The 15,586-nt window shown below is 40.7% G+C and overlaps 1 protein-coding gene across 5 annotated transcripts in view; it reads left to right on the top strand.

The window, feature by feature from the left end:
• PDE4A (phosphodiesterase 4A) overlaps positions 1 to 15,586 on the top strand; it is a 301,715-nt gene that overhangs the window by 254,891 nt on the left and 31,238 nt on the right. For all 5 annotated transcript variants that reach the window (XM_072399609.1, XM_072399606.1, XM_072399607.1 and 2 more), the window contains exons 2-6: positions 6,756 to 6,941; positions 7,820 to 7,856; positions 9,624 to 9,694; positions 10,375 to 10,424; positions 12,206 to 12,318. In XM_072399609.1, the coding sequence (XP_072255710.1) occupies positions 6,756 to 6,941; positions 7,820 to 7,856; positions 9,624 to 9,694; positions 10,375 to 10,424; positions 12,206 to 12,318 (457 nt within the window). The remainder of the gene's footprint in view (positions 1 to 6,755; positions 6,942 to 7,819; positions 7,857 to 9,623; positions 9,695 to 10,374; positions 10,425 to 12,205; positions 12,319 to 15,586) is intronic.

The raw sequence follows: 15,586 nt of genomic DNA, 5'->3' as shown, positions 1-15,586 counted from the left end.
AAGACTTACACAGGACAACCTGTAAATCCTATTACCTTCATAGTTTTCTTGTGTCAATGAGACGTAAGAGGGATGTCTGTCCACCCCCAGAAATCCCTCCTGTCTGACGCACACCTGAGAGTTTAGCTGTTACACTCAATTAACTGGCTTGCTGTAGAGCCGAGTAACCAAGTTGGCAGCATGGCTGGCACCTGTAACCCATTCCTGGCTGCGCTGCGCCTGCGGTAAGTGCTAACTTAGCACATGGGTTAGGATGGCTTGGGATGTAGAGAGCAAAGATGGGCAGTTGGGTTTGCTGGAAGCAGTTTTTTAGCTTTTAAAAAATCTTCATTAGGGTTCTACTTGTTTGCTGTTTATTAGAATATAGAGATATCTGCGTGAGAATAATAGAAAGCTCAAAGCAAGAGCAAGCAGTCATTATGGTGCTGGTACCATTTATAAGGGAAATGATCCTTGCTGCATTGCACTCATGGTCTTTTACACTGTAGGCTAGAACCTCCATCATTTCTTTCGTTGGCACAGTCAGCTTTTCGAATTGTGCATTTGGTGAAAGCATTCTGTAAGATGCACGCTGTATCTGGTCTACATTCACCACCCTGTAACTACTGTGTAAAGCCAACTACTACTGGCATAGAAGTTGCTGGCATTTAACCTTACCTAGGCTCTGGGTAATATTCGGTGAACTCAGCCCCCTCACAGAATACGAGTTTTGCACACATTGGCTGCAATCCAGGCTATTCAGATATATACATTGCAGTAACACACGATAAAACGTGCAGTAACAAAAGATAGAAAATTAAATGGCACTGAAATGCACTTAACCCGCACACAAAATGCCCATCTGTGCATTGTGGTGTGATGAAAACAAAACACTGCAGGTGTGGTAAATTATACATTGGGATATATAAGCATTGTAAACTGCTAACTACACAACTGAAATACTATGAACTGTTTTTGTGGCCAAAGGATTTGTGCTTGAGCAGAGCCTTTGGTGTGGCCACCCCTGGCAGAGCGCTGAACAGGGTTTAGGACTCCGCAAACTTTTAGGAAACATGCATTGAGGAAAATGTTTATTACCTGGGTTCCATGCTGATCCAAAAACTTGAGTATGTTGTTCATCATTTACCCAAAACAAGTGTGTACTTTACAGTTTTTTTACTTTACTGCAGCATCCTTGTTTCAGGACATTGATTCAAGATATGAAACCCAAACACAGACAAAAGGCTAGCATTTTCACAATGCAATGGTAGCCTATTTGTTTCTTTTGGAACGAGTTTAAGTAGAACCATGGCTGGCTCGGAGTTCTGCTTCTCTTTTACCTGACATTTATGTTGTATTTGTTTAAAGTACATTAAGATATTTTTTGCACAAATAAATACCCGGATAGTAGGGTGGTGCTGATGGCATAATAGTGATACCCATGGTGGGGAAGTCTTCAATTCCTTAACATGCTATTCACTGTTTGGATTGTGGTGAAACACCTGGTTCTAGGGAAAAAGACGGCATTTTTTTCTACACAATATAGTGCTGGGTGCTTGAGCAGCCAACCACCCTTCATTAGTGTCATGGATCTGCATGTTGGTATGGGTATTATGGTGCAGCTACAATTGTATGATATCCACCCCACCACCACCATTTTCAGCTCTCCCTGCAAGCTTTATACTTGCCTGCCCCCACTAAAATATTGCCAATGAGACTGCACAGCTACTTGTCAAAATTAGTTATCATGGAATAGATACATGGCTGGCGTATATAGGACTGGAGGTGGAAGGGGTGTGGGCATGGAAAGCCAAAGTATCAACATACGTGCACCAAAGAAGTGTCCATGGATGGGGGGAAGATTTCTCAAAAATGACAAGGGAGAAGAGATGGCACCAATACTGCTCTACTGAGGCAAACTCTTAGAAAGACTGAGTGCTTCCAATATAAGGTGCATTTGTTCAAACCCTCAAGGTGCCTGCAAGTGCCCCAGTCCACCTCCGAGTGTCATAGCCTCAGGATTGAGCCAAGTTTGCTTTAGGGGGGCAGAAACTCTTCTATCAATAGTAAAAATGAACATCTAGATCACTCAATTTCATTGTTCTTTAGCATTAAATAATAATTTCTATATCCCTGCTAGCAATGATTATTTTAAAAACAAGTTTGTTTTTTTTGGTACCTTTGAGGGGTTAGGTCTTCCCGCTTTACTTATACTGTGTTGGTGACCTAAATGATCTTTACAACAGAAAGAGCATTGTGTTATTTGTCCTTGTGTAAACACCTATAAGTTACCAGTAACAGTTAATAATTAGGCCATTTGTTAATTAATCAATGTAGCACGTTTACTTAGCACATATCCAGGCAATTTAATGGTGGAACAAGTAGCAAACACAACAAGCCGAGAACCAAGGAGGGGTAGATGTCAGGTGACATGACGGAAATACTTGACGCAAGTAACATGTTTAACGTGTAGGGTCAGCTTGGGAGTAACCTGAGCTAATCACAGGGACATATCAACCCCACCGAGAGTTTAATAGGATTTCCTTCACTGGTTCTCTGAAACGTAAAATTGTTTACTAGATGTTGTTTTTCCCGAAAGAATATCCATGGGGATGAAATGTGAGAGCTCAAGCCATTTGCAGGCTAAGTTTTGGTCCGTCTTGATCCTCGCTTTACCAGTCATGCATCATCTTTACATTTGCTTTCACTTCTTTTGTAATGTCTACTTTTGTGGGTCACCAGCATCTACCTGGGGCCCACTGACACCTTCCAGAATGTTTGCTTTTGCTGTGGTTCACTAGAAGCTTCCTGGGGCCCACTGACACCTACCAAAATGTCTGCTTTTGCTTTGGTTCACAAGAATCTACCTGGGGCCCATTGACACCTTCCAGAATGTCTGGTTTTACTGTGGTTCACTAGAAGCTTCCTGGGGCCCACTGACACCTACCAAAATGTCTGCTTTTGCTTTGGTTCACTAGAATCTACCTGGGGCCCATTGACACCTTCCAGAATGTCTGGTTTTGCTGTGGTTCACCAGAAGCTACCCACGGTCCATTGACACCTAACACAATGTCTGGTTTTACTGTGGTTCACTAGAATCTACCTGGATCCCATTGACACCTATCAGATCGTCTTTTTTTCTGTGGTTCACTAGAATCTACCTGGGGTTCACTGACACCTCCCTGTGTATTATTGTGCTGACATTGGTTGTATTAAGGCAATGCATTCACAAAGGAAGTGCTATAGTTTAGGTGCATTTTTTGATACTGCGAACTGTCTCCATTGAAAGAGTGCAGGAATCACACATTTTTACAAACCACAATGGCACTGAGAATGCTCAGAATGGTCTTGGCTGTGATTTGTAAGGTACATCACACACAAAAGTGGAATCTGGTTGCTATGGTTTACTGCATTTCACACCTTTTCATTGCTGTTTGCACAGTTTTATTGAATAAGCCTGAATACATTCCTTATGTTATAGCTGTGCTAAAAGCAATGAAGTGACGCCGGTCTCTTTTGTCTATATAAGGGTCCGTGTTAACTGGCTTTTGTTTGTTTCCAATGGTTTGGATTTCCCATACGATATAAACAGGTCAAACAAAAGTAAACTGCAGGTCAAACTCACCTGTCAATGTATATTGAATAATCTTAGAAGTTTTTTGAGATGAATTCAAATGTAGTTGATACAAGCCCAAAGCCAATTAACATTTGATGCCTAAAGAGCAGGTCATGAAAGTCGTAATTAAACTATGGGTGGTATTTTATGACCTTAGCCGACCCCTGATTTTTAACCTAATATTTAGTAAGATCTCCCTGCCATAGTTCCAAACTTTGTCCTTGTCCACCGAGAAGGTTTGTGTATCTTAAATCGCTTTTTGTGCTTAAAGTAAAACCAAACCTGCAATACTCTCGTATCCCCATTCCATCGCAAGGCACCGGCATCTTCCTTTTTTCCTGGACGTGATCTTCGACCATCGGGCACAGGTAGATCATTTATTCTCAGCATGCCCAAGGGAAGCCAGAATTGCTTGCACAGCTCAGCAAGGTTTGACAGCTGGCCAGCGATCAGGGAGGTAAGAACAGTTATTGCAGAGGGGGCATCGTCTGTCCCTTTCTGCAATAACCACCTACCTGATCGAAGATTTTTTTACAGTGGAACTTTAGGCTCCTTGTGCTTTACTGTCCATTATAGAAATTTAAAACATCTGGCACAAATCATGTGAACCCCTTCTAGGCACAGCAGTTTTTTTTGACCCAGTACCTAGCGCAGAGATCTCACCTACTGACCCCCCAAGAGATAGAAGCCAGGTGGTTTTAGGTGCATTATAGACAGCTATTATTGTTTTAATACATCTGAATAGAATTGTGAGGAGAAATTTAACAGGCCCAAATTGCATTCAAAAACTGGCTGGATATGAGACCAGTCACCCTGTACAAGGAGAGATAGCGGCAGTGACTGGTCTTTAATAAAAGCGGCAAAGTTTCATGCTGTATTCACAGATCTGAAATACACAAATATTGCAATACATAGAGATTGAATTAAGAACACATCTTGCTTGTATTTAGACATTTTTTTTCTTATCCCAGAACTCAGCTTAACATATTGTTTATAACACTGTAAATACTTATCTGTAGGTAGAGCGTGGCACGTTGGTGCTTATCAGGTTCAGTACATTTACTCCATAAAGGATAAAAGGAAGCGTGGAACCTGCAGCAGCAGATTGGACAGAGCCTGACTCCTGTATCAGCTGTGATGTCACAATATAGTGTGACGATAATCTGTCACTTCTTATCAGCAGGGATCAGGCCAGCAGACAGCTGGGAGATTACACATATACAGAACAAATACTATCACAGAGGAAACCTGCCACAGTGCGTCCTGGTACTGACAGCCAAGGAGACATGCTGTGGACTTACAGGAACCTAGCGCAGAGCATGGCCACCTGATGAACAATTCTAGGACCTCATAGACATTAGATGGTGACCTGAGATGTGACTGGCACACGATTTTTCTCTAGGACAGCTGCAACAATATCTGCACTTGTTCCTGCCGAGAGCTGGATTACACCAGCAGCGTTTCTCAATGCAGTCCTAACGCAAGAACTGTGCAATGTGTCCACAGTGGCACGCAACATTGGTGTGCACTATAAAAAAGGACATGGTGCATTTTTGTGCAGGTTGTTCCCACAATAGTGAATTGCAATTCACTGGGGTGTATATAAATTAAACCTGCCAGCCTTAATTCTGTATAGCATAAAATGTTTCTGACCTCTGTCCCTATTTTGGGTGGTTAACAGGGAAAGTGAACTTTCAAATTTTTAGAAAGTCTGAAAAAAAAATGAAGAGCTGCATTAGGTTTTAAAAAAGCATTGCCATTCCCATCACCAAAATGATGTAACAATTATATTATGGGACTCACTACAGTGTTCAATTTTCATTTTGCCCTGTTATGCTTTAAATAAAAGATTACAGTTGTCACCAGAACCGTAATTAGGATTAATTCTTCTAGTGAAACACTTTTTAGAGACAGCTGTCAAAATTTAGATTTCCTCTCTCTTTGGGGCAATTACTCTCACTTCCTGTTTTGCCCCAGGACAGGAAGTACCAGGCGACATTAACAGACAGAGATTTTAACCCTTCACACATTTTTTTGTTTTTCACAAGAAAACATTTTGATTGCAGTTGCTGTACAAGTGAATCCTCTGTTATATGATTTTGGATGTAGCTGTAGACCAATACACCAGTCTTGCACTTCCCATGCCCGACCCACAGGCTCTAAGCGGGCACACTGGAGGTTTATAAACTCATCAGAATAATGAATGGATCCTCTGTTGTATTCCTCGACTGTTCCCTCCGGTAACCTTTGTCCCTTTCTCTCCGGCTAATCCCCCCTCCCGCCACAGCTGCCCCATTGACGTGCGCTCCCTCTCCAGATGTGCAGCCTTAAAACCGTAATTTAGTAAAGCTGCTTCTCTTATGGTGACGTTCGTGTCCTCTTTCCACTACGTTACAGAATTAAGGGGTCTCTTAATTTAATTTCCCAAACAGGCGGCACAACAAAATACCACTTTAATTTCTGTGTATCCAAATAAAAATGTAGTTACAAATGGCTTAAACATCAGTTTAATGACGTTTATTATTACAGCCTTTTATGAAAAGAGTTTATAACAAGTGTTTTTGTAGTTAGAATTTAAAAACTAAAATGTATTCCCTTGTGATCCAACAACCCCCAACTGTGTTATATAGCTATGTAACTGTAGATAGCTTTATTCCTAGCATGCAGAAATGCAGCTTTTGTTAGAAAAAAGCATCTATGGCTTATGCTGGGACTACCTGTGACCATCAGCACCCACCAAGTACCCTCACCAGACACCTGCTCACTTCATAATACTTTCACCACATACCTACCCAACGTATTGTCTCCCTATGCACCTACTCTTATTGTAAGTCTCTCACTACATAACTTACTAATCAAAACTTTCTAACTATACACCTACTCTCTTCATAACACTCTCACCATGTACCTACTGTCATCACAATACTGCCCCCATGCACCTATTCTCATTCCAACTCTCTAACTACAAAGCTAATGTCATCATACTTTCCGTATGCACCTACTCTCATTGTCACTCTCTGAACAGCCAAGAGAAAAGCATTTTCAAGGGGCTTCGGCAATGGCAGCCAAGGTGTTTCTAATGACCATTTTAATATTTAGTAATTATGTTCTATGTACTTCTGTCAGCTAGCAACTTCAACTCTGTTTTTTCTCTCTACAGCTTCGATGTGGAAAATGGGCCTTCTCCAGGTCGCAGCCCGATCGATTCGCAGGCGAGTCCAGGGCTGGTGCTGCACCCCAGCTTCCCGCAAAGCCAGAGGAGAGAGTCGTTCTTGTACCGCTCTGACAGCGACTACGACATGTCCCCCAAAACTATGTCCAGGAACTCCTCTGTTACCAGCGAAGCGTAAGTCTCTCATTACACCCCTTGTGTATAAAGCATCATCATGCCAGCCAGGTTTTTTGAATTTTCTAACAGAAGCTGGAAAAATATTTGCTGGAATTGGATGCTATGGACAGTATGAGTCCTTTCAGTGTCTGTACTAATCAGAGAATGGATACCTTTAGGACAGCTTGAAATGTTAGGCTCAAAGAAGTGCCTTATATTAATATTGAACTGCTGCCACAATCCACCGCAAACGCACCACAACTACATCCGCCTGCACAAAGTGGTTCCCAACCACTCACATATAGTTCAATAGGGGAAGCTGGGAGGTCGGTTGAGTCTGAAGCAGACTGTGGTAGTCAATCACAGCCAAAACATAGCCAAAACACACTTTCAGATGCCTTAGGCTATCCATACATGAACCAACTTTAGTCCAATCCATTTTCACTCAGAAATAAATAGATTTAGAGTTGATTAGAAGGAAAAATCAACCTGTGTATGGCAAGCCTTACAGCGCTTTCAACCTTTAATCATTCTATATAACACATCTTGGCTGACTCCTCCTGGGCGTTGCTTCATATTTTTATAGTTGATCCACTGACCAATAGCAAGGCTTAAAATAAAGCTTAACTAGAAGCTGAAAGTCAAATAATAGAACAGCCTAAGTTTAGTACACTTATGGCATTTGCAAAGTATTGTAAAGTGATAAGTGATATGCACCCATTGGTTGTCAGTTTTTTTGTGTAAGTTTTACATTAACAAGGATTCACCTTAAAGCAACCCCAAACATTCTCGTCTCATCCTTGTGGTAGATCACGTACTCCAATATCCTTAACAGTGATTAAGAAAAGAAAATTGAGATCTTTATTCTGACTCATGTGTCAAATTTTCTTTTTCAGGCACGCTGAAGACCTTATTGTTACCCCGTTTGCTCAGGTAAGTTCATCAAGTCTGTATACTATTACTCTGTAGGAATATGGTGAAATATACTCCTGAATGACAGAAGTCTGTATGCCTGTATGTGCATCAAGTGAATGAAAACCCCTGGTTGGAGCAGGGTGTCTTCAGGTTCCCAGTGGCCACTTCTTGAACACCCAGTCAGAACCACCACTTCCCACAGAACCGGGCTTTTGCCAGAACGGGCATAAGGATTAGGATTTGAGGCAGTGACCACTGGGGTATAGGGAGTTGCTAGACAAAACACAGGTTATATTAAAATGATACACTATGACAATCACTCCATCTTTTTAATTCCTACAACAATACAATCTGAAGTACATGGAAAAAGATTAAATAAAAACATAAGTTCAAACATTCCTTGGTGGCATAGTATGATGTATAATCATTTACTAATAGTAAAATATGCCTACCACAAAGAACAAACTGCTGTCTCCAAATTGTGTTCCACTGGCCAGTAGATGTTACCAACCGCGATACAAGGCTTGGGGCTCTTACAGAGCAGTTCCGGTATAGCAGATAAGTAAAAGCAGATTTTCATAGGGGTAATAAGACTAAATTGCTTTGTTCTTGTGTTGCAGTATCCAACTCAATTGATGTGAACAAGCCTTAAAGTGGAACTCAACCCACAATACTCCCCTATCCTCGTTCCGTCACAGGGCACCTCCATCTTTCTTCTCCTTTTTTTCCTGAAGATGTTCTTCAACTCCAAATACTTCTTGTCTAGCCAGGCCTGAATGATATAAATCCTGCGTTCCTTCACTCCCAGCACGTGCAAGGGAAGCCGGGATTGCCAGATTTCCCTGTCATCCAATGCAGCTCAACATTAGTGCAGGTATTGCAGGAGAGACATCATCTGTCCCATTCTGCAAACCCCACCTGCCAGAATCACCAATGTTTAAAATGGGGATTTAGTTCCACTTAACGGAAAGTAAATGGATATCTTTCAAACGGGATGGCTAAAAAAAATGGTTTTGTTTTTAACACCAGCTATCCCAAATAAAAAAAAAAGTTTTGTCAGTTGCTAACCCCTTTAAAATTCCTGGGCAGCCTTGATAGTCAGGGGTGGATCTCTCTAAATGGATATAAATGATCTGACTTAGTGTTCTGCTTCGTCACATCTGTGCCATGAACTTATCTGTGTGTTCTGGATCAGAGGTGGAGGTGTAATGTAAAACACTTATGTAGGATGTCTCGCACACACAGGCAGATTGGAGATAAATTACATACATTTGGGGTGCAGCAACCCAGGAGACCTCAGGGCGTGGAGGTGAATGCAGATCCCCTGCCAATGACTCACTGACATTAATAGGAGAAATCCCGCCAGTGTGCATGAAATGGAAACACTGCCATCAACTGGTCACAGTCTGGAAGCGCAAAAAAGTGTTTTACTGTATATCTAACGGGCGGAAGCCAAATTGAATTTACATTTCATTAGCAAGTTTTCAGCAAAAATAAATAAATGGATATGGGCCCCATAAGAGCCCATACAGAGCAGTCACCCTTATTGCACACATGTTGTTCTCTAACTGAGCATGGCAGAGCAGGAATATCTGTGTCATTGTGCCAGCACTCAGATCAGGTGGCTTTAGAAATGTTACAACAAGAAACAATAGTTTGCACCCAGCCACACAGACTTTATTGATGCAATAAGGATTGATCATACAAGTGCAGTCCTGGATAAATTCTGGTAATTGGTATTGGTCAATACATGCTGAATTATAAGTACGCTTGTGTTTCTTTTAGGTGCTGGCCAGCCTGCGCAGTGTCCGCAACAACTTCACTATCCTCGCCAATGTTACTACACCAACCAACAAGTAGGTGCAAGTCCCAAACCGGTTATAAACAATGCAGCACTTGCTAGAAGTAATCATTGTGATAGTAAAATGGTGTGCGCTGGTATATCTGTAATGTACTGATACTTAGATAAGACAGGCAGAACAGCAGCGGTGTCCAAGGCTTCCACCAAATTGTATGAACACCCAACCTTCACTAAGGAAAGTTGCAATTTCGCTATGCATCCAAAGTTTTAACTGAGAAACCTGCCCAGCCCCATCTAATGGGTCATTGGAGACTACCATAGAGTTGGTCCAGCAAACCCGGAATGGATTTCTGAAAATAATTTCCTAATATTTGGCAAATGTTTTTAATCCTGGCTCAGATCCATTCCAGAAGAATGCTGGATCACCCAGGTTCACTCGTAATAGTCTATCTTCTAATGTCTTAGAGCTTTCATAAATCAGACCCAAAGTGTGCAGAATATGCCTTTATGTGCACCATTTACTATAATTAGTTGTGCGTGTGTGAGAGAGAAATGCAAATAGTCTATGCTTGCTGCAATTGGTACCTAAAGGAAAAATAAATGCCCCAACTCCTTAAACTGCACCCTGATATGGTGAACAAACAGGAGCGTTTAAAAGAAGATCAGATGTAAAGATGTATGTATGGATTGTATTATTTATTATATTCTGATTTTTTTTTTTCTTTTCTCTGTCAGACGTTCTCCAGTAATGCCTCAGCAGACAGTCTGTAAAGCCACCCTCTCAGGTGAGCCTGCTACTCCTTTTTCAAGTGCACCTGTCTATACAGTTATACGCAGAGTTATCCAGACTAGTAATGTGATTATTGGAGCACACCTAAAAAATATATTATGTATGTATAAATGTGTGTAATATATATATATATATATATATATATATATATATATATATATATATGTTTGGCTGAAGGATGTTAAAGGCATGCTTTGTGCATTCAGCTCCTCGGGCTTTTGTACTGTAATTGTATAGTACATTCCTTACTGGAGAGAGTGAAACAAAACACATCATGCTGATAGGCAAAATAAGAAAAGGGAGGGGATGGCCAGAAAATCTTCATAATACTGGTCCTGGTTTAGTATACAAATACCTAATATAATAATTTTCTTATTGTTTTTAAATATACTTTGTACCTGGTACAGTAGGTGCACCTGTATTATTATTATAAACAAACCCCCTCCTTTACTGCCAAGGTCACTTTATGGTAATTCTGACTTCAATTAACTGAAAGTAATCACTATCAAGTATTGAATAGCTAGTGTAGAAACTCAAGTAGTCAGGGAATAAATTATTCTTTTTGGGCACACAAGAGCCCTTTCACACCCACAGTAAAATTAAATATTTGCAGGCTCTTGGATGCACAGCAAACTACTGCTCCGCATCCGGGATTGACAAACCACACTTATAGCTCTTTGGTGTTTTAGATGACTTTTATAACCAATTGGAAAAAAAGTTTTGGGGCAACAGAGGCAGGAGCGGGGATTTCTCCAGCAAGACCCTCTCCTGGCAGATTTGTTGGGTCCCCTTATCCCACCTAGTTAATAGGAAATCCTCTGACAGCTATCCATACAGGACAGTGTAAGCATCATAGAGGGGGAAGTTGGGAAATACTGCAGGACTTTTTTTTGGCAATTCAGCAACCAAACACTTAGCAAAAGTAATAATAACCGGGCTCTAAACTGCAGCTTATCGTGAGCCTGTCTTCAGGAGCAAACCTACACCTATAATGACAATGCAGCTCTTGTATGGCCCACGGGGTCCTAAGTGGTTTGTGCAGTTTTCAGTAATCTTTGACAAACACAATTCACTGATATTATTTGTATATTTTTGGAACTGCTAAAAAATTGCTGCTCTATGGCTTCTATCACTATCCTCCTTTTCAGGCATTGTCATTCTATATCAGTCTCTGGACAAACAGGCTAAGAGTCAATCCTATGCTCTATTTTTTTGGTTTCTAGTTTTTCCAGCATATTTTGGGTCCACACCAAGTTAACTTACTAGATAGGCATGCCTAAAGCTACATACACAGGTGCAATAATTGTCGTTGGAATAGATCTTTCACAATCCTTTCCAACGACTAAGAACTGCATGATGCATGAACGAGTGTTGTACATACAGCACCATTCTGCTCTATGGAGAGGGGGAAGAGCGTCGTAGTGGCACCCTGCTGGGCGCTCTACCCCTTCCCTTGCATTACGATCATTTGTCGTCCATCGCCTGTGGATCTGCCAGGACGGTCGTTCAGACAATGGACAACAGGGGCTGTACACACGCCAGATTCTCATCCGATAATCGGCTCAGGACGTGTGAACCCAGCCTTACACAACTCCCAGTGAAAGGTGAAAGGTTTTCTGGCAATGCATGTGGATCTCCAATGTATAGAATACCCAGTCTGCTTTAAAATCTACAAAATTTCCACCATACCAAGAAAATTGTGCAAATATTGATGATTAATTTTATGTTCACATATTTTTGCCCTATATATCTTACTTTAATTTTTTATCATTGCAGAGGAAACGTATCAGCAGTTAGCCAAAGAGACTCTGGAAGAGTTAGACTGGTGTCTCGATCAGCTGGAGACAATACAGACCTACCGATCTGTTAGTGAAATGGCTTCCAACAAGGTAAGACTTGTCATTGGCTTACAGCTAATATCAAATGTGTATCACATGCTGTACAGAGAACCAGACTGGGGGGGTCAGCTCTATATAAAGTGCAGCCGTGCACAGTTGTGTTGTTGTTGTATGTTGTCTTAGTTTCTCAAACATGCTAGAACAATATTACGTATTGGTGGTCTTTCTAATTTTGGAGTATTGCTGGTAATGGCCATTCCAAGTTTGCTGGCTGAAGCTAAGTGGTTTATAGAATTCAGCCCAAGTTCTGTTTACAGAAGAGTTGAATTGGCTTGATTGCCGGTTTGTGCTATTATTGTCTCATTAATTAAAGTGGTTTTCAGTTTTTCATGCATTAGGCTTGTGCGTACCTATAATTTGCTTATTACTTATGTGATGTGTCTGCTAAGCACAGTTAACTAGATTGGAAAGAAACACATGGCCATAGAGTTCAACCATGGGCAAAATCCAAACACTTTATTCAATTCAAACCTCAAAGATATTGGGGAGGTTTCTGCCTTACTTGCAAGAAAGTTGCTTCCTAACCCCACAAAGGCATTCAGAACATTTTCCAATGTGCTCCCATGTCTTCTATTTGGCTGCGTGCATGGCAAGGTTTCGCCCATACATTCTCGGATCCATTTATTTTTAATAACCTTGTTGATGCAAAAAGTGAAGATGCTTTACTTGGTGCTTTTAAAGCATTTTACCCCCAAGTGGAGCTCATCCGTGGAGTTCTTCACTGGCATTTGTAAAGTTATTAGGACACGATAGATCGATGCGATTATGTACCCCACCATTCATGCATCAGGGTATTCCCACATTGATATTTTATCATGCCATTGCCCATAATCAGTTGTTGGAAGGTATCCAGTGTTTTTTGATTGAATTTCCCATTACTAACTCAAGGGACAGGGTGTTGTACAACTTTAAGCCCAGTTTTCCCAACTGAAATGCCTTATTCAGTGATGACTGTCCAATGTAATGTATATGATGTGTCTATGCTGGAGTGTAGAAATGGTTGAAGAGAACTTTCATTGGCTTCAATGTATTTTGAGGCTGATCTTTGATTGTCCTTTTTACCAATGAAGGTGGTGGTGCTTTACTGCTATAAGAGTCAGATTGCCACAATTTGTCTAAAGAGAGATTTGCAACTCATGCACAGCCATTGTGTTGATTTTATGAAGCCCTCCGGCGTATACAGTACTCATCTTCTGTTCCCTGTTTGCCCCTGGAAGTGGTGTTTGCTACATCTCAGCAGCGGTATCATGTAACTTATTGCCTTCCTCTTATATCATCAATGCTACATAATTGTGAATGTACGTGATGGTAAGGGGGTATCCTCATCAATATTATATCCTCATAATAGTACGCTCTGATCTGGATGGCATTGACCAATTGACCATTACATATTTTCATAGGTATGAATGTTCCCATAAACAGATCAAAGTTTTCAATAGAATAAATGTTAGATTTGGTATACACAAAGAATCTAAGGAAAATCTATGAAAAACTACGGCACTCATGATTAATATTTAATTGAACATTATTTGGAAATACCTGTACTTTCATTGATCAAATGTGGAGAGGACAGTGGCTATTGGTGTTTCTGTAAAGCGGTGGGTCATCTGTGGGCATATAATAATGGCCATAGATCGTGGTAATCCTGGTAAACAATAAGTATCAGGGAGATATTGATCATTGACTTGATGATTCCAACATCTTACAGCCTAAGGCTATGTACACACATGCAATATTTGTTGTTGGAAAGGATCTTTTACATCGACAAACGACTGCACAATGCATGAATGAGCGCTGTACATACAGCACCATTATGCTCTATGGAGAGGGGAGGGGGAGAACGACGGATCAGCACCCTGCGAGCTCTCGTCCGATATAGGCCCTGAGCCGATTATCGGACGAGAACCATTGCACCTGTGTATATGTAGCCTTAGGACAACTTAAGAGGAGGTATAAGAAACCTCAGGGAGGCCATTAGGAAGCCAGTGCTTTGTCCTGAATGGACATAGCACAAGTCCACTTTAATAAAAGGTATTGTAATAGCCAGCACACACATGTCAATCTATCCTGATTTGCTGCTTGTACAAACACCTTATGTAGTCATAAGAGCATGCTTTGTATACATTCCAGCTATTTGTGTTTTCTAAACTGACTAATAGATAGACAGACCTCCCATGCCTTCCTGTATGCACCACAGACCTCCCATGGTCACATTGTTCTCCAGGGATCAGACCCTGGAAATCCATCAGATGAGGTGTGAATATTCTCATGGTCAATATTCACTTTGTATTACTTTGTATTTCAAAATAGTTAAGCTGGTCACACACATTTCAGTCTTGTACAACCTCTTTAAATTTACCAATAACTACTGTATATAGATCAGGGACTCACCTGAATGGAGGTAAATGACCTCAAATACAGTTTAGGTCTAAAGCACAACATGTGATTTAATTGTACAAGTTCACTCTTATGCCATACTCTGGTCAATATTTCTAACAGGTATGATGTTAGATTTTATATAAAAATTCAATCTATTGCAAATCTATCCGAAAATAGGGCATTCAATTAATGTTTGAACGATATATCGATTAAACATTAAATGCAAAGTCCCATTTTTTTTTTTTTGTCTGAACGATGCTCCCCCCCTCCAATAGAGTAATTGGGACAGGTTCTGCCTGCTTTTGGTGGTCAGGGCAGGAGGGTGGCAATGGTACCCAGGTAAATTATTGATATCTGGGGGATCTGACAATCAATCTGAGTATCTACCAGCTAGTACATTACCAGCATTAGGCAAACCATCAATTTGATGTAAATCTAATATAAAAGGAGATTGTACAATAACCTAATCATGACAATTAATTAACATAATAATACCTAATATCAGAGAGTAAAAGATGTGACCATCTTAAAAAAGAATGTATAAAATTGTGCAATCAGATCATAATGCATGAAGCCAGGTATAAAGAGATTGTCAAATAAGATTATAACATATAAAGCTAACAAAATGGGATGAATTCTCATTGCAAATCTCATTTTGAGCCTCACATATAAGTGAATGAAGGAAAGACATCTCTTGTTGCCCTTGTTGTCACCTATTTCCGGGACATTCAGGGACAATCTGATTGGCTGCAATGAGCAAAAAGAAAAAAAAGCTGTTTTTCCTTCTGACACTAGAATGCATGAGCTCCATTAATTATACCCCATTGAATATTAAGGAATGAGCTTGTATGGGCACTTTTACTGGGTAAAGGTTGCAGGT

Source organism: Pyxicephalus adspersus, chromosome 2, assembly GCF_032062135.1.
Source record: "Pyxicephalus adspersus chromosome 2, UCB_Pads_2.0, whole genome shotgun sequence".
Lineage (NCBI taxonomy): Eukaryota > Metazoa > Chordata > Amphibia > Anura > Pyxicephalidae > Pyxicephalus > Pyxicephalus adspersus.
Note: the sequence above shows the minus strand (reverse complement) of the source record. Positions and strands in the feature narration are given on the sequence as shown.